Source organism: Arabidopsis thaliana, chromosome 3 (genome assembly GCF_000001735.4).
Source record: "Arabidopsis thaliana chromosome 3, partial sequence".
Classification (NCBI taxonomy): Eukaryota; Viridiplantae; Streptophyta; class Magnoliopsida; order Brassicales; family Brassicaceae; genus Arabidopsis; species Arabidopsis thaliana.
The window spans coordinates 15,226,274-15,251,474 of NC_003074.8; the positions used below are offsets into that span (position 1 = coordinate 15,226,274).

General features: G+C 38.9%; 4 protein-coding genes, 2 long non-coding RNA genes and 2 pseudogenes across 10 annotated transcripts; 5 read left to right on the plus strand and 3 right to left on the minus strand.

The window, feature by feature from the left end:
• The first annotated feature begins 1,788 nt into the window (after positions 1–1,788).
• On the plus strand, positions 1,789–2,409 carry AT3G06565. Its single transcript, NR_141261.1, has 2 exons — positions 1,789–2,120; positions 2,189–2,409. It is a non-coding gene; the product is annotated as an other RNA (long non-coding RNA).
• Positions 2,410–3,504: 1,095 nt separating this feature from the next.
• On the minus strand, positions 3,505–3,978 carry AT3G43280 (uncharacterized protein; the record flags this gene model as incomplete). The annotated part of the gene is made up of 1 exon (NM_114196.1): positions 3,505–3,978. The coding sequence occupies one exon, from the start codon at positions 3,976–3,978 to the stop codon at positions 3,505–3,507; it is 474 nt and encodes a 157-aa protein (NP_189914.1).
• Positions 3,979–4,294: 316 nt separating this feature from the next.
• AT3G43290 (uncharacterized protein) lies at positions 4,295–4,842 on the plus strand (the record flags this gene model as incomplete). The annotated part of the gene is made up of 3 exons (NM_114197.1): positions 4,295–4,388; positions 4,440–4,654; positions 4,738–4,842. 3 exons carry the CDS (start codon positions 4,295–4,297, stop codon positions 4,840–4,842), a joined length of 414 nt encoding a protein of 137 aa, NP_189915.1.
• A 161-nt stretch (positions 4,843–5,003) lies between these two features.
• On the minus strand, positions 5,004–5,835 carry AT3G43291 (uncharacterized protein; the record flags this gene model as incomplete). Its single annotated transcript, NM_001125286.2, has 1 exon — positions 5,004–5,835. Exon 1 carries the CDS (start codon positions 5,166–5,168, stop codon positions 5,004–5,006), a length of 165 nt encoding a protein of 54 aa, NP_001118758.1. The 5' UTR covers positions 5,169–5,835.
• An 85-nt stretch (positions 5,836–5,920) lies between these two features.
• AT3G06575 lies at positions 5,921–6,416 on the plus strand. The gene has a single exon (NR_141262.1). It is a non-coding gene; the product is annotated as an other RNA (long non-coding RNA).
• A 1,155-nt stretch (positions 6,417–7,571) lies between these two features.
• ATMIN7 (HOPM interactor 7) lies at positions 7,572–19,008 on the minus strand (the record flags this gene model as incomplete). Of its 3 annotated transcripts, none has more annotated exons than NM_001339097.1 (33): positions 7,572–8,027; positions 8,163–8,258; positions 8,349–8,604; positions 8,679–8,815; positions 8,967–9,080; positions 9,218–9,384; positions 9,561–9,802; positions 9,871–10,037; positions 10,240–10,596; positions 10,778–10,926; positions 11,032–11,155; positions 11,266–11,505; positions 11,883–12,300; positions 12,448–13,071; positions 13,236–13,420; positions 13,491–13,601; positions 13,672–13,866; positions 14,004–14,102; positions 14,198–14,294; positions 14,411–14,499; positions 14,595–14,648; positions 14,725–14,847; positions 15,229–15,297; positions 15,385–15,454; positions 15,719–15,777; positions 16,208–16,402; positions 16,510–16,594; positions 16,669–16,726; positions 16,842–16,900; positions 16,974–17,095; positions 17,262–17,502; positions 17,843–17,891; positions 18,659–19,008. In NM_001339097.1, 33 exons carry the CDS (start codon positions 18,759–18,761, stop codon positions 7,962–7,964), a joined length of 5,220 nt encoding a protein of 1,739 aa, NP_001327198.1. In that variant the 3' UTR covers positions 7,572–7,961. The 3 variants fall into 3 exon arrangements, with proteins under 3 accessions (NP_001327198.1, NP_189916.4, NP_001190006.1); NM_114198.4 differs by having other exon boundaries at positions 7,623–8,027; positions 14,411–14,548; positions 14,587–14,648; positions 18,659–18,761; NM_001203077.1 differs by having other exon boundaries at positions 7,817–8,027; positions 10,778–10,859; positions 11,001–11,155; positions 18,659–18,860.
• An 898-nt stretch (positions 19,009–19,906) lies between these two features.
• Positions 19,907–24,029, plus strand: AT3G43302 (annotated as a pseudogene; the record flags this gene model as incomplete). The annotated part of the gene is made up of 1 exon: positions 19,907–24,029.
• Positions 24,030–24,356: 327 nt separating this feature from the next.
• Positions 24,357–24,752, plus strand: AT3G43303 (annotated as a pseudogene; the record flags this gene model as incomplete). Its single annotated transcript has 1 exon — positions 24,357–24,752.
• Between the last annotated feature and the right edge of the window lie 449 nt (positions 24,753–25,201).

A 25,201-nucleotide genomic window follows, 5' to 3' on the forward strand; every position in this document is an offset into this window, starting at 1 on the left:
TATCTTAGTGTAACTGAACAATTTTTAATAAGGGGTGAGAAAGTAGAAATGTTACAGAATTAGCCTTCATTGTAGCTAGAGAAGAAAAATAAAAACATGAAGTTCATTTTACAACAAATTTGGATAGTCCAAACAATAAAGATGATGTACGTATTACCAAATTCATTGTCGAATCTAGATTCTGACTCTTAACACGTAATGACGGTAATAGAACTACGAATATAGATTCGAACTCTTAATTTATTATTATTACTCTAGAGCTAAAAACAAATGTACCAAATGGGGTGGCATAAAAAACGTGGACAACCGGGACCACCCTTAAACACACAACAACGATGTGAGATCGTGATCTGAAGAAATTTGGGACAATCTCCGACCGTGATCTAATCTACACGTGTCCTCTCAAACCATTATCTTCGTCTGTACTCACATTGATGACGGTTTCTAAAATTATCTTACAAATTAAATTATTTTTTCGTGACATATAAGTTCTCATGCAATGCACAAAAATAAAAATGATATTATCATGCAGTACTGCACAGTCCGTCTGAGGCATCTTATTAAAATATTATCATGTATGTATATTATTAATAAAAAAATCGAACAAAGATTTGTTGTATAGCTTGATTCTCTAGTTCATATAACTTCGTTTATCTTGCCAAATTCTTTTTGGTTGGAATGTCTTGCCTACTTTATCAGTGATAAACTTTTTTTTTATGTACGTTGAAGTCTACGTTGTTGTTTTACACCTCAAATAATTCAATAAACGAGACTCCTTTTACAAAACAGAAAAAATAAAAATAAAAAGCGAGAACGAAGAAGGCTCGAATTTGAGGTTTCCAAAATTTTGAAGGAGTAACATTGAAAATATTGTAGTACGTAAATACTAAATAATATTTGGCTTGAGTTACTTCGTGTAATTTAATGTTTTGTAGTTGTTCATTTCTAATAACATCATTTTTACATGTCAAATTAGATTTTTCATGAATAGTTCGTTAGAAAATACATTTATCAATTTTCTTATATACCACAACCACATAAATTAACTCTTCCTAATATTAATGTCTCATTGATCTTGTAAGAAAATGGAATTGTCTTTTGTAAATAGAGAAAGAGAAAGCAGAAATGTCGGTTTTTAAATTGGGGAAAAAGAGTTGTGGAGTCATGCGTCGGTGCCTCACATTTCAAATCACACTTGTTTTTGTGTTACGTACTCTTAGTATCCTTGGTGGGTCTCAATTCCAATCTCTTGGTCAATTTATCGTTGCCTAATGCATGCATTTTTGTTGTCAAAATTTTGTCTCGTTCTAAGATCCGTAGCGTTTTTAAGAAAATCCTATGATAGACAACTTTTCAACGTCTAATTTTGTTTTATTTCAGCTTCGAGAAAAACCGGAGCTGGTTATATCCAAACCGAATTTAATTAAGTTTGGATCCAGTCACTGTTAATTTAATTGAGTGAATATGATGATCATACTAAAGTAGTATATAGTTTTGAGCAAAAAATAATAATAATAAGAAAGCAAAAACGCGTTTAGTAACTTTAAATCCCTTTTTTGGCCAACATGTGCGCAATCACTTTCCATGCAAATTACGTATATATATAGTTTTGGTAAAACGACGTATATCAGTATATGATAGAGAAATTTTTAATAATATGAGTTTGTTTGTAATTTTCAACGTCTAGTTAATGAATAAGAATAAGAGATTGCTTTAACTTTTCTACTAGAACAAAATTAAACAAAACCGAATCAAAATAAATTTGGATTTGACTTCAATTCCACTTTACTCCAGCTTCAAAAAATACCGGTGATGGTTATGTCCAAACCGACTTCAACTTGGATCCAATCACTGTTGAGGGAATATGATACTAAAATCTCTATATAGTTTTGACTTTTGAGCAAAGAAAACACAAAAATGAATAAAAAGAAAGCGAAAACGCGTTTAAAAACTTTGAATCATTTTTTGCTCTCATGTGCGCAATCACTTTCCAATTTTCCATGCAAATGCAAAGTACATTACTCGATGCTTTTGCTTTGGCATGCATGATTATCTTATCTCCTTTGTCTCTTGAGCTTAAGCCACTCTCTACCAACACGTGTTGCATCCTTATTGGGAGGTTGCTAAATGTGAAAAAGAGAACATCTTTGTTTTTGAAATATTTATTAGTTAAATGTGAAAAGAGAACATTCTGGATCACCATCTTCGTTCGGCTCGCATCGTCAAGGCTCATCGGAGGTTTTCTGTTCCGGCGAGTTTCTGTAGTTTTTTGGACGGCGGTTCATTCGTATTTTACGATATTTAGATTAGAGTTTCTCTTGAACCGGTTTAAATCCGGCTTTGTTAAAATCGAGTCGATTTTGTTTTAATTGGTTTTGTTTAGTTAGAAACTAGTGGGTTGGGCCCTGAGGGGAAATTGTATGAGTCTAAATCCGGAAATAGCCCAATGAGTCTAATTTATAAAATTTGAATACCCTTTAAAAAAAATAAGAGAAATATTTATTAATTTTTTTTATTGACTTATCTTTATCTTTAAATAAATAATATTTTCTAAAAACATGATTTTAAAATACGTTACATTAATATTTTTTAAATAGGGCACCATATACTGATTACGGATATTCTCCCAAAACTGTAATTTCAAAAGATTGAACTATCCAACTCGATCAACCAAATGTTTCGTCTAGGAAAACAGAATAAAAAAAAATACAGTCGTGAAAATCTTAATCTAACTGTTTTATTTTCACACATTTACGTTTATCGTTTAATTTGTACTTCAAAAAAATTGCAATCTTATGTTATTCAATATAGATAAAATAGAAATGTCATAAATCAAAGAGACGTGTATTTAATCTAGTATTTTAAATGATTTGTATAAAATTTATAAATCTTATGTTATTCAATCATGAAGTTTAAAAGCTTTAATGAAATCTAGTGTTATTGAATTAAAGATTTAAAAATCTACTTTAAAATCCAATAGTTTGTGGTTCTTATTAATTTTGAAGGATTTGAGAGGATTTGAGAAGACTACTTTAGTCTAAAATATAGAAATCCAAATCCTACAGTTTTAGATGAAATTTGAAAAGATTTTACAATAAATCACATCAACTTCCCTAAACTCATACAAAAACTCACTAAAACTCAAATCATTCAAAACGTAAGATCCAATACACTTTATTAAAAAATATCAATTATAGAACTAGCAAAATTGGGATGAAATCTAGAATGTTATATTATTGAATGTACCTTTAAAGATTTACTTATTTGATATTTGCATAAGTTTTTGTTTTTTTGGGTAAAGGAAGCTTTCATTAATCTAAATCCTCATAAGAGGTGGATTCATACAAATTAAGCTTAAAACATTACATGAAAGATAGGGATAAATTCCATGAGTTTTCCAAAATACATAACTTCAAGAAGATTGCAAAGGCTGGAAGATCTATTGGGACCTGTAGAGATTCAAGTTTGAAGACTAGCTTCGAGAAATTTCGGATCAACTTATGATCATAATAAGCTCGTGCGATCGACGCATATAAGCTTTCGTTGAGGCTTTTTCCCAGGTTCAAGTTTTAGAGAAGATATCTCCTTAGAGGAGTAAGGTTTCAGGGAAGGTATCTCCTTAGAAGAGTAAGCTTGATGCGTTCGGCAAAGAAGATGACAAGTCCAAAGCGCATATAATCTTCTAATCAAAAGACCAAGATTATTCGGTTTAAGAAGGCTTGAGAAGGAGGTTGATCGAGCAAGCCGAAACGGTTTTATCCAACAAATCCAAGAGGGTTGAGATGCATCGCCCAACAAAAGACATGGGACTAGATGAGTAAGCGTAATAGTGGGAAGGTTCAGACTCGTTATATGTTCATATAAAAGAGTAGAGGCGTGAGCAGCGTCACATGGCCTACGTTTCGAGATCAAAACTATTCCATTAAACTTCAAAACTAAACTTGCATCTGGGGACAACCAATCTACTCTATGCAACATGTTTCGAGAGTTGTAATTGCAAGGCTCCTCTAAGAATAAAGTTCCAACGATTGAATTGAGTCTACAACCATCCGTTATCGTGAAGCAGTGTTTCAGAGAGAGATCAGGCAAAGTTCTAAGTAGAGCAAACCTAGATATGGGTTAAATTAGGTTTAGAGTTAGTGGACAGCCGAGCGGAGTGAGGCCCAGCCCACCAAGAGCGAAGATTGTTGCATTTGGGCGGTCAAAAGGATTAAGGCCCATCCCACCAAACCCTAGGGTTGCTGCGGTTGGGAGAAGGGATGAGAGATCGCTGTCGTCGTGAAAATCTGAAGTGATGATCGACGGTGAAGCACCTGGGGAAACCACCTGCCAGCAAAGGAGCTCGTCATGTGCCGTCGACTTTCTCACCGGAAAAAGCACAACTGATGGTCCAAGATATTCGCGGGCCATCAACGAAACCCGGTGAGAAGGAACTAAAGGCGATGCCGGTGCTAGTACAGATCTAGAGCCAAATGATGTGTCGGTGAAGGACTACTCTGGAGTTTGGGAAAAGACAATGTTGGAATTCTTCTTTTATCGGGTTCAAAGGCGGATCTTCGTCGGAGTTATGATTCAGAACAGAGCTTGTAGAGTATCAATTCACTCTTCCGTCGCAGAGAAGACCCTCAGAGAAGAAAACCAAAAGAAGGGAAAAGTTTAGGATTTTGCAAGGAAGATGCACTTAAAGAGGAAGATAACATGGGCCAGAAGATTACGAAGAACTGAAGAAGATTACAGAGATTTGGCAGATCCCTACGCGGCGAACATGAGTCTCACCGGCTCAGGAAGGCATGGTTGCAAGGGATGTCTCGATTACCGTGTATGGAAGCTTTCGGTAACTAGTCTTTTTTCAATTTAACACTTTTGGTATTTGCATAGATAAAACTCATAAATGGTGACTTCTATTTGTCACCCCATCTAAGTTCGCAAAATGAAAATCTTTAGGGAAGGATGCCAAGAAAAGGCTTCTCTCTCTTCTCTCTCTTCTATCTCTTCTCTCTCTTTCATCTTTCAGAGAGAATGAAGCTTATCAATTTTGATTTCACTAATGTGTTAATCTGGTGACTTTTGTCCCGCTTGAAGCGGGTTTGTCGTCTGGTTGCACCGGCTTTCTCAGCGGTGTAGACTGGCTTTGCTTCCACTGTAGATGGCTTCGTTTGCATCTTCATCCGACTATGTTTCTGACATCGGTGGTTTAATCAACATCGGTGGTCGGCTTTCGCTTCAGATTTAGCGGTCTCTCGGTGATGATAAGTTAGCTTCTTCTCCAGACCGTTTGGTCTAACTGTTGTTTTCTCTTTCTTGGACTCTTTCGATTTCCAATGGTGAAACAAATATTTTGGATCGTAAGAGCTTTCTTAATAAAAGCAAGTCTATGTTTCATGAACTGCAAAATTTATTGAAGGTTGAAAAGTTGTTGACTGAAGAAGAAGATGAAGAAGATTTACAGATTTACAATAAAAAGAGTCATATTTTCGACAAAGCTAAAATTGGGATTTTGCCTTGTTTCTTTGGGCAAAGATTGAGATCTGTAGATTGAATAAGATTTCCGGCGCTTTTTGTCGGAATTGAAGCTTTCCGACGTTGCAACAATCTGCCGGTGACTCCAACTTCGTCAACTTTGCACGTGTCTTTCAACCTGTTTCTCAATTGACACGTGTTTGTGCTGTATACAACTTTTCCTTCAGTTTAGGGTTCACGTAATTGGACTTTTGTTTTCCTGGTCTTTTGTTTTCTATATTTAGGTTTGTTTGTTTTTAAATGTGTGTAAAATCTTGGCTTGTTACATTGGCTTTAAAAAAATTACAGAGAATAACCAACAAAAATTTAATAATTCACTGAATAACCATATGATTCCAATGGCTATAAAATTTTGTGTATAATCTGTAATATATACGATTTTGCCCTTTGCTGACATGTTAATTTTTATTTTCCTCTCTCTCAATCTCTCTCTCCTCATGTTGTAGTCTTCTCCCTATTGATTTACCTTCATTTTCATATAAATTCCTCTTTCATCCGACCCTTTCATCAAAATAGTCTCTTTAACACAAGCTCTCTTTATAATTAGAGAACATCTCCAAATAATAGTAGGTAACAACTTCACCTAAAATCATTTGCGTGATTTCGTCTCGAACGCTTTTTCATTGTCACCAACACGAAATCCACTAGAATCTCAACGCTTCGATTGCTCCAATGGTGGCTTATAGATAGTAATTGCACTTTCCTATTTGGGTATATCAATTCTCGTTTGTTGTTGTTATTGGGTTCCTTTTTGGGTGTTTCTTCTCCAATTTATGTAAGATGCTCTTAATTTATTTCAATTTATGTAAGATGCTCTTAATTTATTTCACTTTCCTTTTTTTTTTGGTGATGCTCTTAAGTAATTTCATTTTCCTATTTGGGTGTTTCTTCTCCAATTTATGTAAGATTAATTTTCACTTTCCCAAAATTAATTTGAGAATTTTTAAATTTTTAGATTCATGAAAATCAAAATTGTGAATTCTGAACCAGTAAATTGAAGATCATTTATAAATTTCTTAGATAAAGAAGCGATAAATGATTTACGACGGTCATCAAACTCATGGTTGACGACACTAATCCGATTTGTTCCTTTAAGTATCACATATACTCCATCAATGCAATTCTCTGAGTTTCCAACGATTCCTTATGAGCTATTGAGTTGTTTTGGATATGGGTATTAAAACTTTGCTCTCATGTAGTCGTGTTAGCACATATGTTGCAGTCAGATGAAACAGGTTACATACTATTTTTTGTACTACTTTATCTATAACTGTTATATTTTTATAGATAAAATATTTTTTCACGCGCATGTTAGCCACGTCATTCACTTTTACTATTTTTCCACGCGCATGTTCACTTGCTGATTCGTCTAAGAGGGAGTTTGACGATATATCCCCACCCTCATCTGTTACTTTCTTAATTTCCCCAACAATAATACTATATTTATTAGAATGTCCCACATTGATTGGAATTAATATCTTTGAGTATTATATAAAGAATGTGGCAATCCTTAACTTTTGAGCTAGCTTTTGGGTTAAGTTACGCCACATTTCTAATATGGTATCAGAGCAAGGTTGGCTCAACAAGCAAATTCCCACAAAAATGGTTTCCCACCTATGTAGCCCATACAAGTGGCATGTCTTGTTATATTTCCGAGATGTTGGGCTTGGACTGTTTCCCGTTGGACCGTTTCCCACCCACATCTCGAAAAGGCCTATTAGAATGTTCCACATCGATTGGGATTAAAATCTTTGGGTATTATAAAAAGTATGTAGCAATCCTTTAACTTTTGAGCTAGATTTTAGGTCAAATTAAACCACATTTCTAATAATATTTAATTCAATCATCCAAAAGTTTCAGTTTACCATAAATAAAACACTTGTGAAACAAAATAAAAAGATTCGTAAAATGAAACAAGGTGATTTTGCGACACCTTTACGACGCCTAAAATGGGATCTCTAACAAACGACCAAAGAGAAACGTTGCCATGCCTACGAGATTGTATCATTTTACTAAATCGTAACACCCATGACTTTGGTTATCATACTCACATAAACTGCAATTAAAAATGCAAAACTGAAATCGAGAAGGGAAAAGCCAGTGTTTGATCGAAACTATGATAACACCATTCAAGTTAACAATGTCTAAGAAACAACCAGTACTCTGTGACCAAATAATACTTTTTAGGTGACTAAACGATGCCTGAACAACAGACTTGCGAACATCATACTAAAAATAAACCAAAATAAGATGGGAGCAAAGAATCGCAAAGAAAAAAACAACTGATACGGGTATGAGTACCACTGGCAATTTAATCGGGATGTGCTCTTTAATCAGGAGAAAAATCAATCCAATGTAGAAAAAAAAAAAAAAAAAACTGTTGGAAGTAAATGACATTGAGAGTGTTTTGCTTTGCCACAATATCATAGCGTATAGATCATTTACTGTTGCAAAAGTGGCTTCAATTGTGCTTTGAAAAGGTTGGCTAGTGCACCTCTTATCTCCATCTGCAGACAGAAACACTCGTGGAGTTAGCTCTCTACCGATTACATAATGGGTGGCTCGAAAGTACGAAACTAACTCCAAAACAAAGTTCAGTTGTGTGAGAAATATCTAGAACAGAAACAAATTCAATAACTTGCCTGTTCACAGCAAACGAGCCTCGTGAGCAGAGGGTAGAACTCTCTCATGTGCTTCCTGAATATTGTGTTGTTCATGAAGCACATGCCTTCCAAAACCTGGAACGACAATGACATAAGAAAATTATCCTCTCTATCATAGATTTTATATTCTCAGCGACAAATGCATAAGCAATTAAGATGTATTACCTTCACAATCACGGGAGAACGTAGCTCCAGTACCCGATGAACATCCATGTTAGTAGTCTCCCCCAAAGTGGACTGGAGATCAGATGTTTCTTTCAGAACCTGTTCACAGAACGATACCAATTTTTCTTCTGCTGCACCTTCTAGTCTATCTTCCGAGTTAGATGCATCATCCGCAAGCCCAGAAGTTGTCTTTTGCAAGACGTCCAAATATATGGTGGTTCCTTCCAGCTCTTGCCGGAGAAGGTTTAGAGGTGGCCTATTAAAGAAAAAAATGTATAAGGACGATAAAAATATCTATTTATAACTCAGTCCAAAGGCTTATTCACTAACCTCTCTGTGGGAATGTGATTCATACGTGTTCTAAGGTTAGAATATGAATTGTAGGAAGAAGCAAATTCGATGAAAGAGAATAAGATGTCCATAATCGCAATCTTCTGTGGGGTTTTCAAATTACTCCAGTATTTTTGCTGCAGAATTAACATCAAACAAGAAAGCTGCAACTGTCAGTTCACAACACCACGCACATTTACCCTAAAGCTTACTGGGGACCAGGTGCTAAGGAATGAGAGTGTTTGCAACACCATACAACATAGCAAAGCAGAGAAGACATCTAAATACCTGGATGCTGTTGATAGCACCAAGTAGTAGTAATTGTGTGATGCATTTTCCTCTAATAGCTCCCAATGCTGGACTCTCTTCTTCTCTGCTGTCAGGCTCTGTAGGATCTTCATGCTACAGAAGAAAATAATTCGTAAATGTATCATATTACTCGGAAAAACAAGAGAACTATGAAAAAAGGAATGACCTGTGACGAGTGTAAATTAGTAAGGTACATCAAATGGAAGAAAAGTTGTGCAAGTGCAAAATACCTTATATGGAGAGGAGGGTACAGTCACTTCTGCAACAGAGCTTTTTGGTTGAGATGTGAGATTCCGGAGGAAGAGATTGTCCATGAATCTTTGGCCAAAAGTCTGACTCCGCTGCAGATTCACATCATCCACATCCTTTTGAGCCCTTCCAGATGACGATGGACGACCTTTAATGAGAAAGATAAAGGTTAAAAAAACATGGCGTTGTGCAAATCCAATGTTTTTCAAGAAGTTTACCATCCCCAACATGTCCTATTATAACAATTATTTTCCAACACCATAAGTGAATATTGAAAATTGTTTATGCATAAATCCAAAATTCTACAAAAAGTTTAGAGTCAACCTTCCGAACCATCAGCCTTAGGCGGTATCCCAGATTCTAGGGAAGTACCATGAGTACCAATCCTTGGAGATGCCTGGGCGGACACTTTCCCATTATCTTTAATATCGTCCGGATTACGATCAACTCGTGGAGAATCAGAGGCATCGGCCTCTATGTCTCCTGCCAAAACTAGGTTCTTTTTCGGATTGTCAAAACTCAAAGCATTCAACAGCTCCAGCGGTTGAGTTGTGTATGATGCATCTCTGGCAACAGAAAGAAAAGGTTAGATAGCAACATTTGAAGACAATTTTTTTTTATGAAAGATGGTCACCTTATGCTTTTCAAGAGCATATCCCAGTCTCCCTCACTAAATTGGTGGCCTCCAACCTCGATGAGGTGAACCAATGCTCCTAATGAAATTGAAACAACTGTCTGATCTGATTTCTTCGCACAGTCTAGGAGCAAACTTAAAAGTGGAGGCAGCATAAAACATACTTCCTGCTCCAAAGGTGAAAAATTCGTTGGTCAAATTTGCAGCACGCAATAATATTAATATGTCCAAAGTTGCATGTTAAGAAAAAAATTTCTGTATAATTTCATGCAGTAAACATGACAAGTACTGCAACAACCCTGAAATTTAATTGAGTAATAACGGACAAGATGAGCACAGAGGGAGCAAATGTAGAAGCTTCATCAGTACCTTGTAGAACGTATTGAAGAGATTGCAGAGGAGCTGAAGGGAATGAATGCTTGTTTCACGAAATTTTACATCCCCGGAAGATATTAAGCTTTCCTTTCCAGCATGACTCACATGATCAAAAATTGGAAACAAGATGCGATGGAAGATACTCTCCCAGAAAGGTGTGGAGAACTTGTTTCCCCTTTCATTTAGCAAATCAAACAACACCTCCAGAGCACAGTTTCTAACTTCGGGCCTATAATCAGATGTGAGATCAGATAGACCGGCAAGCATCGGAAACCAGTAATGCTCTGTCACATCAAAAGTTTCATCCTCATTGCCATCAACGGGCTTAAGAACACCACCGGGTATAAGTCCCTGAGAATCATCATATGCCAGGCAAATGAGCACATGTAGTTACAGAGGGAAGAATCAAAAGAAAGTGAGGAAGTTCAAAGACAGGCCTAAAAGTAGATACGAACGGGAGAGCATAGGATTGAAGTTATAATAGAAGAGTAAAACGCTGAATTTTGAAGCTAAATTTAGCTTGAAAACATACCTCTGCAAGCCGATCCTCACATATTCTGAGAAGGGCAATAGCTTTCAGGCTTATCCGGTCTGAAGCTTTGTTATTGGCAAACCTGATGAGACAATTGACACAATCCATGAAGCAGTCACCTATCACCTGGTCAAAGTGTTCCAGAATAACTGCAAACAAACGAGTGGTTACACAAACATTTATCAAAACGAAAGAGTGAGAAAATTGAGTAAAACAGGGATACAAGTGCAATAGTTTGATGGACTGTTTGTCACCTTGCTCAACATTCTCAAATGATTTTTCAACTATCGATTCAACTTCGTCATCTGCAGCTGCTGTAAATATCATAAAAACACTCCTCCATCCCGATTTGATACTTCCAACTTTAGATTTTATCATCTAAAATAAAAAGATTGATTAGCTGCTGAAATAATGGCTGCATACTACCGAGTAACAAAAACCAAGGAAACATATTAATTTTAGAATATAGAATAGATCAAGCAAGCAACCTGAACGATGCAGTCAACAATTAGGCTCCTTATGGTCTGACTTTGAGTATTCCGCATGATAATAACGAACGGTTTGAGAATATCATTTTGGAAAGTGAAATTGGTGAGCTCAGCACGTTCTAAATACTTCATCCCGAGCTGTCTCAGAGAATCTATGGCATACATTGCAATCTTTTCATCATGATGGCTACCAGCAGATACGAAATGTTCGGCAAGGACAGACCATATTCTTGCCCAGACCTGGTATATGTCACAAAACAAACACAAAATAAAGTAATACGTGTTAAGTATTGAAATACATATAAGCGTAAGATACATAATCTATCGGCCCTTCAATATTACTTTGATAATGAATGAGGAAGCAGCTTTATAATAGACACCAGAACTTGTTGCAACGCACACTAGAGATGAGTCAAATTTAGAACAATATTGACAGCAAAGTTAACAAAGTTCTCTGCTTTACTTTCTCATTATGTTATTGTTAATGCTGTTCATTCTCAAGTGTATCCATACTTTCAAGTTGCATGAGGTGCAAGGTAGGGTATGTGTTATGACCTGTATAAGTTCTCATAGATAACTATGCATTGAGTAAGGATAGAAAACTATCAGAAGAGTACCATTCGGATACGTGCTATATTGTAATAACTGATCTCAACTAGCTTCTGCAAGCTGAAAACACGGGCAGGAGACTGCTTCAATTCTTCAGCTGAAACACCACATAGCGCAGTAAAAAACTCCACAACAGATTCACTGGGCAGCTTGACACTGTTTACAAAAACTTGTTCAGCAGGTCTCCCGGCTAACTCCTTCAATGATTGAACAACCCCATCCCTGGAGATCTGGTTTGATCCATGCATTACTGTTGCAGCAATTCCGGGAGTAGAAATAATGAATTCCAGCCTAGAAACACATTCTAAAACTGCATTCCAAGTATCTTGAAGGGTGTCAGGTTCTGAGTCACACAACCCCAGTAATATCCTCAATGCTTCAACATTTTTGCTCCGCATTTCTTTTGGAGCATGCAAGAAAGTGAACCTATGGACAATTCAAAGAAAAATAGTCAACATGCATTGCGCAGCAATGGCACAATATTCTACACAAACTGCCAATATACAATGCAACCTAAATATATATTCAACACTAAACATAAAAGGGAGTGTGAAATAAGTTTTACGAGTTTACCTGACAAGCGATGTTAGAAATGCATATCGCATTGTATCCATTCCAAGAACATAAGCAATATGTATTCCAGCTTTAAATCCCTCCATGCAGAGAAGAATCCTTGGTTTGTTATCACCTACTTCCATTGTAACGGAGAAAGCAGCAAGCAGAGGCCACCCAACAGCTTCCACCATGGGCCTTATAATGTCCACTTGCTCAACCGTGTGAAAGACTCCTCTTTTCACTCCATGCTTTCGGAAAATTTCCTGTGTTTTCCTAACAATGTCCTCAGTCTCAGATTTAGCATCAGCTGCTGATATTCTCTTTGGCAAACCCAGATTAAGAATGCTGACAAGACCACCTCTTTCTTCTCCTCCTGGCCTTTGACTACTGAGCTTCTTCATGGTGTCATCGTCTTTTAGTTTAATTTCTTCTTGTACAATAGAATCATAGATCTCTTCCAGAAGTTCAGTTGGAGCACAATCTTCAGGATCATTAGTGGCATTCATACGTGTGAAATCTGATTTTGACATCTTAGGCCAAACCATAGGATTATGCGCATCTGTATTTAACATGATAACTGCATAGGCTAGAACGTAGGCTGTATCTGCATTCTTGAAAAGACCCGGATTGTCTGCGCAATATCTACTCAAGGCAACAGTGGAACATAATATGTTAGTTATTAACTGGGAAAATGATAAGAACCAAATATAGATTTTCCATTCACCTAATCCACAAATAACTACCAAGCTTAATATTTGTACTAGATTCATATAATGATCTCAGAGAATAATACATGGCGCCCTTACCTTTCTGCGAACTTTTCCATAATACGATCAATTTTTTGGGCCTCTCCAGGAAGTCTAAAACCTTTGAGAAATTCACGAATAGCCGAATGAAACTTCATTTCTGAAAATTTCATTGAATCAACATATGCATGCATGACAGCAAGAGGAAACTCCTCGTGTTGGCCCAGGTAATCGCCAATCATAACCTATATATAACAACAGTTAAATCCCACCTATAAATACTGAAAATAACTATGCATAGTTCTAGTGTTCCACCTTGCTCAGACTCGAAGTACTTCTCAGAAACTGTGCAACTGAAGCAGGATTCCTTTCAACCAACTTGTTTGCAATTAGATATTCGACACCCTTCACTGAATTCCTGTTGAACTGCAAAAATGATTATCCATGCATTAGTATGTCACTACCAGTGACAAGTAGCAGGATATTAAACAAGAACCTCGGAGATGGCAGCCTCCATTGTGGATTTATGAGCTTTAGCCTTCTCAAAGTTGCTTGGGACATCTTCCCTGCTTTTGGTTTCAATTGGCTCTCCAGTAGAAGCAGAGTCCTCGTTTGCATTTCTTGTACTATTTTCTGCCTCTCTCCTTATTTTCTCCCAATCAACTAGTGATTTAAGAACGTTGACCAGGCACTAGAAATATTTACGAAAAAAGGTTCCTCCAATTTCTTAGTGAATAATTTCATAAGGATTTAGATAAAATATATACATAGCAATTTCAGTAGTTTATTTTCTGGATGCAAGTAAAGCAAACATGATATGACGCCTACCTGAAGGGATGAACCTTTAACCGAAGCTGTCTGCGAAGCCATGGCAGGATTTGGATCAGCACTCTGAGACCCTTGAGCAATTTTAGACAAAGTTGTTACCTAAAGTAAAATAAAAACATGTAATGTGAGTCATAACTACCAGTCACATTGCTGAAGTACAGTAGTTATATAAAAGAATGGAAAATGGAGCACACCATGCGCTCAAACAAGTTTGGGGCCTCTAGATCACAATCATAGTTTACATACACATCAACAAGCATCTGAGGATCTTTGCAGACTTTCTCAAGCATCCTGCGTAGAAAAATATGAGTATCCATGAAATTCACAGCAAAAAGATAATAGACTCACTTGCCTAAGAGATGTATTCAAAACAAAATTACATCTGGACGAGCAGAAAAATATTGTACCTAAGAACACCCATCTTTTGGTCATTGGGACACTCGGAGTTATCTAATGATCTTAAGACGATGATGGGGAAAAATATACCAATTTCACCCTGAGAGTGAGATTTAGGATCAGAAAAATATGGTGAAAGGTAACAATCCCTGTACAAAAAAAGGAATTTCTAAACTGGGGACAGCACATGCTTACTTTTAAACTGTCTCTGAACCGCAGCAAAAGCACGGAGAAGATACCAGATGCATACTGCAAGAACATAAATTCTAGTCAGATACAACAATCTGATAGAACTTTCAGATCTATATGAAATGGAGAATCAAACCTGAAATATGACAGAAGACTGAGAAACCGACGCCCGCAACAATGCATATGAGAGGTAGGCTTTCACTGAATCTATAAAGTGAAAGTTCTTTGTAAATGAGTGACTAACTCCTTCTAACATACCCTGCATATTGCAAACATATTTATTGCAGAAAATTGGTCAAAATCAGCCAACAGAAAGGACCTTCAATGAATGCAACATAAATAACAATCTAATGTCAACAACTAAAACTCAGGATAAGCAAAGAGGTATATATGGGGCTTTCACAACATTAAAGTTCTGAGGAATGCACACTGTTTCGGGTGTAAATCATTTAGGCAGGAAGCAGTTAACAGTGACAACAACTATGTATACACACCTCTATTTGACTTCAAAATAATAAAAAAAATTTATATGATGTGCAACAGAAGTTCAGTATCATGTAATGCCTTTTTTTTTTTTTTTTTGTCTAAATATCATGTAATGCCTTTGCTACAAATTTACAAGATGATTAACTAGGTTTACCTGAAGAAGCTCAAGAGACAATATACGGGTCTTGGTTGTGACTTCATCACTATCTTCTTTCATACCCATCTGATACAGAACTTAAAAAAATTGTCACATAAGCACCACAAATAGCTAGTCAAGAATAGAGAGATGGAACCATAAAAAAAAGCCAACCTTGCAAAGGGTACGGAAAACAAGCAATGCATCACGCTGTCCAATACTCATGCTCTCCAGCTCGATGCCCCTATGGAATTAAAATGAGTTGAATAGAAAGTCATGACTCTTACAAAGAAAAAAAACAAGTCTAACTCATTATCTGCTAATCAAAACAGGTAAATATGAGCATGTGTGTATGTAAAGCCACATGCAAGTTTATATGTATGATACAGGCATGTGCGTACACATACTCAAACACATAAGCCTAAATAGGCGTAACAACATACTGGTACATAGATCAGTAAAGCAAAAGCTTAAACTCAGAAATTGAGAAGAGTGGTATGACATATACCGTTTTATCTTCTTGCCATCTTCAAGATGCACAGCTTTGTCAAGGGCGGCTTCTAAACCCTGATCATAGGATTCAGAATTTCATTGTCCGCAAAAGCCACAACTTTTGAACCACAGTATACAAGAGTCATCTATCTACCAGGAAGAACGAAAAAACTATTCTAGAGAACTTCTTCCAGCCTCACTATTTAAAATTCAGACAGGAAACTCTATAGAGCTTATGGGACGCAGACATGTTAAAAAAAATATATCTAGTGGGCATTCAAAGACAAGTGACAGACGAATATCTCTACTTATCCAGAAGCAACAAAGAGGATATGCCAGAAGTATATAGAGAAAGAACGCTACAAAACAATATACAATCTTTTTCTTCTAAGGAATTTCTAACTTTTTTTCCATAATTCTTTCAGTACTTCTTTTTTTGAAGAATACATCTCTAATCCAGTCACGGATATGGAGAAATGTTTACGATATAAGGTGAAAGACCAACCTTAATATCAGCACCGCCCACAAGGGTATGCAGCTCTTCAACAGATGCAAGAGTTGTGTCTTTAGCCTGAGTGAGTGCATCTCCTAAGGTCATTTCTTTCTCATTTTCGTCAGCTGCAGTTATTTCTTCATTTTTAGGGCTTGAAGTGTCACCTGAAACATGTTCTTCTTGAGACACTGTGGATGATGCGGAAACCTAGATATATATTTAATGGTCAGCACCTCCATTCAACATTTACTTTGTTTTCATGCATTCAAATTCAATAAAGCATATGCAACATCGAGAAATATAGAATTACTTACAATGTCAGTCTCCATTCTCCTGAATACAATGCTTATCATCTGAGTCAGCATTGCTTTAGAAGTTGCTTGGTTAATTGGGCTCTTGCTACATGTAAATTCTGCATTTAGTGATTGCACCTAGGGTGATTAAAAAATTAGAAAAAAGAAGAGAAAACACACCTGTTTAGAGCAATGTTATAGCAAACTCTAATAACTCCCAGCAATGGCTCCCCATGCACTGCGATAAAAACAGATTAAAATAATTTAAATTGATATTGCAAGCAAAATAAGTAGAGGAAACAGTTCAGCCCACTAAAAGTTACAAAACATAGCTTTCTACATCAGAGAATTACCTTTGAACTTTCCTGAAGCAACAGCTGTAAGAAGAACCTTCAGTACTTGGAGTACAGTGCTGCACAAAACTTTCAGCTTTAAGAATTGGTATAACCAATCTCAAGAAGATTTTGAAACACGAAGGTACATACCTGTCTGGTGATGAATTATCAACACAGCTGCAAACCATGTTCAGAATGTCGGTGAAAGGTGCAGAATTTTTTCCACCATCCAACCCCGGATCCCCTTCCAAATGATCATAGGCAATGAGTTTCTGCTTGCAACAAACAAAGAATTAAAAACATATACAGAACATTAATAGAATGACAGGAGATACATTACATAAGTACAGAGTCAAATGAATCTGAAACGAAAAAACTTTAATGGAGCAAACGTCCAGGGATACTCAGAGCAATTTAAAAAAAAAAAAAAATACATACATGAAGACAATCCAAAGCAGCATCAAATATTTTTAAGTTCTTTGTCTCAAATGCAAGGCGTAGAGGTTTCAGCACAAGCTCCACTTCCGCTCCCCCTAATGTGTGTCCAGCATTTGCTAAGGAAACGTTTATAGTCTCACTTTTTGACTGGCTAGCCTGCTGCGCTACTTCAGCACTCGTGACTTTTTGCGGTTCATCTGCTTCTACCCCAGTTTTTTCACCTCCACCTTCAGCTTGTGAACTGAAGTTAAATATAAAGTGTCAGTGTAGACGAAATAAACTGTTGAACAAGCCACCTTTACATATAAATTACAAAACCCTTTAAGAAATGGTCAGATAAAAGATAACCAAAAACACGGAAGTCTCAAACTCTTACAGAAAACTAAAATTTGACAAATAAGATTTGGCAAAGAGTTTTCATGAAAGCGTGACTAGTAGCTACCATGGTTAAAAGGTGACTAAGATAAACATCACCAGATGACTACCTAACATTACAATAAAATTTCAAAGTAACTATCAGTTTTATCGAGAAAACTCAATCCAACAACTAGCAGAAAATGGAATACTGGTTTGGTCATTACCTCTCCACTATGCTCGAGGGTGCAGCCTGCGTAACAACCTTTGAACCATCTATAAACAATCACAAATGGAAGCTAAACCAGTTAGCGACAGAAAAATCATTACCACCTAATTTCTTCTATCAAATGAAAACATTTGTGACCAAGGCCAAATTAGAGCCAAAAATAAAAACAAAATGTGGAGAGAAGCCTTAAAATTCATTGATTTCTGGATAGCACCAGGGAGTGAATGTCCTTCATACTACTTCTAATATCACCTCATTGATATAGATCAGTTGAAAATCTAAGTAGCACATGCAGCTTACGCGTAGCTATACCCCGAAGATGACAAGTTCAAACAAATTTTGTAACAACAGACGTCACTTCTCTTTAATTTAACAAAGAACTAAGCAAACCATTCTGTAATCATGTAAGTAACTAATCCCTGTCCAGAACTTTCTTGTACAATAAAGCACAGATTGATTGGAACCTAAAAGAAATTACGTCTTCCAAAAAGGTTATATTACTCGAACTAACGAATAAGAAGTAAAACTATTCTGATACGTAGCATCTTTGTTCACAGGTCTAATTGTCAGATACAAACTATAAGCCAGAAGGTCTTAAATTCCATCGAATTTCATAGTCTTAGCTGTATCCTACCACATCATACTAAAGTTCACTAACAAAACCAAACACTGGGAATAACCTGAAATCTCAGCTTGTGCGACCACATTTTAGTCAAATACATCTAGCAGATGGCTATGATCGTGGAATCTACCCGGACCAAAAGCAACGATCGAACGATTTTGAGCAAAAAATTGGGAGAAATTGAGATCTAACCTTGATAAGCTTGAATAGCTTTCTGGAGATCAGGAAACTTCTTTCCTCCAGACTCCTTAAGCATCGTATCAAATGCTCGAGTCAAAAATCCACCAGCCGCCATCTTTAATCCTTCCTATTTCGACTTCTTCGTCTTCTTGTTCTACCGCAAAATCGAACGAATTACACAATCGGATCGTGCGGGAGCAAGATCGTCGGAGATACGACGGAATCGAGAGAGAAGTGAGAAATGAGAATTGCCTTAGCTCTCTGGTTTTGACCCAAGAAGCTCGATCGAAGAGAGATCTGAGGCAACGAAACGAGCCACTAGCTAGATCTAATTTCCCATTTGAAAACAAAATTAAATTATTACTAACTATTTCAATTGAAGAAAATAATAATAATCAATTAAAACCGGGATTATTTCTAAACTGAATTGAACCGGGATTTTGGTGGGTTCTTTCTGTTCTTGTGGGCCAAAGAGTTTATTAATAAGCCCAAATGGACAACATAGAGAGTGATAGAAAGATATTTTAAAGTCCAAATAACAAATGAACCAAAACATAAAATATGACTGTTATTTGATTTTAGTTCTATGTAGCAGATGAGAAAAACGTCGGAACACCATGAGTTGCTTATCCCCGATCTTGAGTTGAGCATCTCTCTATTTTGCCACCAAAAGTAAAAAAAATTCAAGCGTGTGTTGGACATGGGCTTCATCCTCAACATATCATTTGACTCAAACAGAGACTTAAGTGTTTAATGGGCTTGTTGTCTCCAACAAATTAGCCTATTAAACACAAGAGGCAAAACGGTAATTTACAGGAGGAGTAGAAGAATCTTTAGGTTAAGAGGTTTGTCCTATAAATAATGCACTATTGGCGAAATAGTGATACAAAAGATAATACCCAGAGAATCAGAGCAATATTCGGACTAAAACTCTTTGTCTTTCGGTTTGTTTTTGTTCTCGGTTCGTTTTGTCTTCGGTTCGTTTTGTTCTCGATTCGTTTTGTTCTCGGTTCGTTTTAATTCACGGTTCGTTTTGTTCTCAATTCGAGTCGTGTTACGTTGCCGATCGATAGAAATCACTTGTAACTATTCGACCGGCCTGTTGTTTACCTTTCTCGTTCGTCAGCTAATAAAAGATACTTCGTCTTCCCGAAAATCCCTTACTTATTCATTGTTACAACCTCGGTACAAACAATTGGCGCCCACCGTGGGACAGTTCAAAGCTTTTCTTTCACAGAACGAGAACGGCGAGCAGCGTAGATGTCCCCAGCGATCCACAAAACCGAAGACGACATGACAGACACATCGAGCGAAAACGGATCTGACGCCAGCCAACAACAGCCGGCACCTGACGCAATGCAACTGCCACCAGAGAACCCAGCACCCGCTCAAGCTTGCCTGAATCCCGCACGCGCCGAACCACGTCCTGCCGGGGTAGCAGCCGCAGTGGGAGACACCGCGCTTGGCGGCGACGCTGCACCTTCAAACCAAGGTTCCCATTTGGATGACCTCGTGCAAACCATCTTAGATCGACTCAACGGTCAAGACGCACGAACAACCGAACGAATCGATGCCCTTGTTGCAGCGCAAGTTGCTTCGCAAAGTCAGATCGAACGGTTACGACGCCGAAGACGTGACTCTCAGCCTCGCGATGATCATGAACGCCTGCCATCTCCCCAAATTCCTGCTGCGGAACGTTCCGAAAACTGGCGACAAAGACCGGCATCAGTTATCGTAGGATCTGTTGAAGGGCAACTCCGTGAGAATCTACCGAACGACCGCATCCTACCGAGCAACAGAAGTTTGCTGAACTGATCTTCCGACAACGTCGACCAAACACGCAACATGGAAATCGAACGCATGAACACGGTCATCAAAGTCATGTCATCCAAAATGCACCGTGCCATTAGCTCTGCCCCGGAACTGGAGAAGTATTGGAAGAAACATAAAGATCTCCTTTCACGGCACGCATTTCGGAAGTTCGCGTCCGACACATAACAAAGGTTAAGCTGGTTCCCTACAACGGTCTCACCGACCCGAAGATTTTTCTAAAGTCTGTTAGCCTGGCAATCAACCGCAATCATTTCTCTCCCGAAGAATGCGACACGGGCAGCTGCCAGATATTCATAGAAAATCTGATTGACGACGCGTTCAACTGGTTTTCGCTACTTGAGGCCAATACGATTAACAACTATCACCAACTTACGGCCGTCTTCTTGCAGCACCATTCCATATTCATGATTAAGGGTGCCTCTAATGCTGACTTGTGGACTATGTCTCAAAAATACAAGGAGCCGTTGCGAGAGTTTAACGAACGATTCAAAAAGGTTGTTTCCAATATTGCTATAACCGATGATGCCACAATCGCTGCCCTGCGGAACGCTGTCTCATACGAATCGCGATTCAGGGAAGACTTGGTAATCACCCAGCCGGCAACACTAGAGGATGCCCTACATCGCGCTATCCGATTTATCGAAGTCGAAGTAGAAAAAGCTGTGATGGCAAGACGCCAACCCAAAGCCTCGCATTCAAATGATAAATCATACGACGAACACTACAAACCTCGTCAGCATTATGATAAGGATTATAGTAAGGGAGATAAGGGCAAGAAAGCAGCAACTTACGCAATTGGTAGTTCAGAAGGGCAACCTTCTAAACCATGGAACAAGTATTATCGGGAAACTGATACCAAACGTAAACCGGCCTACTGCGAGTTCCATAAAATCTTCGGTCATTCGACTGATGATTGTCTACAACTTCAGCTCCTACTCCTCTCAAAATTCAAGAAAGGCGACCTCGACGTTGAGTACGAACGACGTCAGGTAGCAACGCACAAGGACAACATGTATCACCCAGTTCAGAGAGATGATTATAACCAACGTAACGAGCGTCTGCGGACAGAAGAGACTCGGCAAAACGAACGTGCCCGAGATGATGATCGGTGAACTAATGCCCCGAAACGAAATGATAACGCCCCCATCCATCGGAACAAGATACACATGATCATGGGTGGACTAACGACTTGCCGCGATTCTGTCAGATCCATCAGAAATTATCGCCGACAAGCTGAAGTAACACGGGATTGGCTCGCCAACAGTACCCCAACTTTTGATAACACTGAACCGATAATCTTCACTGAAGCCGACGCAGCTGGCTTGACAGGCCCGCATAATGATCCGTTAGTTGTCGAGTTGATAATCGCTGAAAGCACAGTCACCAAAGTCCTCATTGACACTGGTAGATCAGTCAACGTCATCTTCAAGGACGTTCTGATACAAATGGGGGTCGACTTGCGCTCAACCAAACACAACGTTCAACCTTAAACGGGGTTCGACGGCGATACTGTTATGACCGTTGGAACAATAATGCTGCCAATCTACGTCGGCAGAACAATGTTGCTCGTACGTGTTTCATAGTCGAGCGTCAACTCAGAAATGCTAAAGCTTTTATGATAACTGAACCCACTCCTTCGCTCGATGAACGCATAGTACCAAGGACTGAATCGGTAATCCAAGTTAACATTGACGCAACTGACCCTCTTCGATGTGTTGGTATTGGCGCTGATTTACCGCAACAATTGAAGGACGAGCTCGTACAGTTTTTAAGTCAGAATGTCATGACCTTCGCATGGTCAATGGAAGATATGACGGGTGTCGCACCAGATATTACTTGCCATGAACTTAACGTTGACTCACGTTCAAACCGATCAAACAAAAACGACGCAAACTTGGTCCGGAATGCGCAAATGCCGTCAATGAAGAGGTTCAGAAACTGCTCGAAGCAGGATCGATAGTTGAAGTGCGATATCCCGATTGGCTAAGCAATCCTGTCGTTGTAAAGAAAAAGAACGGCAAATGGCGAGTCTGCATCGACTTCACTGATCTCAACAAAGCATGTCCGAAAGATAGTTTTCCCCTCCCGCGTATTGACCAGCTCGTCGAAGCTACTGCCGGTAACGAATTGTTGTCCTTCATGGACGCTTTTTCGGGTTATAACCAGATACTTATCCACTAAAACGATCGAGAAAAGACGGCATTCATTATAGATCGAGGGACATTCTGTTACAAGGTGATGTCTTTTGGCCTCAAAAATGCAAGAGCAACGTATCAGCGGTTAGTAAACTGAATGTTCGCCGAGCAACTGGGCCGCACAATGGAAGTCTATATTGACGACATGCTTGTTAAGTCAACCCATGCTGCAGAATACGTCTCTCACTTGCAACAATGCTTCGACGTCCTGAACAAATACAACATGAAGTTGAACCCAGCCAAATGCACTTTCGGAGTGACTTCTAGAGAATTCCTCGGATACCTTGTCACCCAACGGGGAATAGAAGCGAACCCAAAACAGATCTCTGCGCTAATCAATCTTCCCTCCCCAAGGAACACTCGCGAAGTACAACGGCTCACTGGACGGATCGCTGCATTAAATCGTTTTATCTCCCGTTCAACCGACAAATGCCTTCCGTTCTACCAACTTTTGCGGAGCAACAAACGTTTTGAGTGGGACGATAAGTGTGAAGCAGCTTTCAAACATGCAGTCAGCGGACTACCTCTCAACTCCACCGATTTTGGCCAAACCTGAGCAGGGCGAAGTACTGTATCTTTATATTGCCGTCTCAAGTTCTGCGGTCAGCGGAGTTCTGATCAGAGAAGATCGCGGTGAACAGCACCCCATTTTCTACGTTAGCAAAACTCTCGACGGTGCCGAACTGCGGTACCCTACGCTAGAGAAGCTTGCTTATGCCGTAGTGATCTAGGCTCACAAACTTTGACCATACTTCCAATCTCACGCAATCGAAGTCTTGACTAACCAGCCTCTACGGACGATCTTGCACAGTCCAAGCCAGTCTGGCCGATTAGCAAAATGGGCGGTCGAGCTAGGCGAATATGATCTTACGTACAAAAACCGAACATGCGCGAAATCACAAGTACTCGCTGATTTTATAATCGAGCTCCCACCCAATCTCATCGAGGGCGCCCCTCCATCCGAGAAATGGATATTGCACGTTGATGGCGCTTCTTCCCGACACGAATCCGGAGTTGGCGTACGATTGGATTCTCCTACGGGAGAAGTGCTGGAGCAATCTTTCACACTCGCTTTCCCAGCCTCCAATAACGAAGCTGAATACGAGGCATTGATAGCTGGTTTGCGCCTTGCGTACGGTATTGGCGTCAAAAGAATACAAGCTTATTGCGACTCGCAATTGGTGGCTAACCAATTCAGCGGTGATTACGAGGCAAAAAATGAACAGATGGACGCCTATCTCAAGGTGGTTCGCGATCTGTCCCGTAATTTTGAGCTCTTTGAACTTAATAAGATCCCAAAAAGCGATAATGCTCCCGCTGACGCGCTCGCTGTACTTGCTTCGACATCTGATCCGGATCTCCGTCGTATTATACCTGTCGAGAGCATCGATCACCCAAGTATTGATCTTTCTCCCTCTACAAACACGCAGACTGCGCCAACTATTGATTTGCCTGGGCCGCCGATAATCTACTTAATCGTCAATACGCTCGCATCAACATCTTCAGCACCACCAAATGTTTCTGCGATAATGATAAGTGTGTATTTTGCATGTTTTGAGCATCCATTTGTCATCATTTTAGCATCATATCATCACTGTTTTATACCATTTCACATCATTTGTCATTACTTTGCATGTTTAGGATAGTTTTGCATGCATGTTGCATATTTGCGTTGATTTCAGGTGATTTGGAGCTGTTGACGAGCTATCTAGAAGAAGCGGACCTGATCACGACAAACCACTCGACCAAGAGGTCGAGTAGGAGCTTCAAGATCTCAAGAGACCACTCGACCCCCAGGTCGAGCAAAGGACATCACCACTTCACTTCACCACTCGACCACAAGGTCGAGTGCCTTCACCTCCATCATCAGACCACCACTCGACCTCGTCACTCAACCTGGAAGTCGAGTATCTTCTGACACCACTCGATCACATCACTCGACCCCCAGGTCGAGTGCCTTCACCTTCACTGCCAGACCACTACTCGACCTCATCACTCTACCGACGTCTTCGATGAAATGTCTGAACCACTAATTCCAGAGATTCGTGACCCTGTACCAAGGTATTGGTTGCAGGGAGCGTTTTGGCTTTAACTTGTTGCTTCGTAATGCTTGTTAGGTTAGGTCTTGTCAATGGTGATTGAGTCTGAGACTAGGTTAGCTTGAGAATCTCTGTTGCGGTGGCACTTAGATTTGGTGAATGAACTTGTTGTCTAGGGTTAATTTATTGAGCATGTCAATCACCTGTAAACTGAGGAAACGAAACTACTCAATTACCCCATCCTTAGGAATTCTTTGTCTGATTGATTTTATTGTTTACTTTACTGCTGTTTACTGCATCCTGTCATCTGTTGTTTAGTTTCTGCAATTCTTTAACTGTTACTCGACCTGGTACTCGACCACCCAGTTGTCTGGCAACAGACTGTGCAGTCGAGTATCCCTGTTTCATTTTCGACCTGTCACTCGACCTCACCCAGTGCTCTGCAAAGAGCTGTGTTGGTCGAGTGTTTTACTGTTTCTGTTTGATTT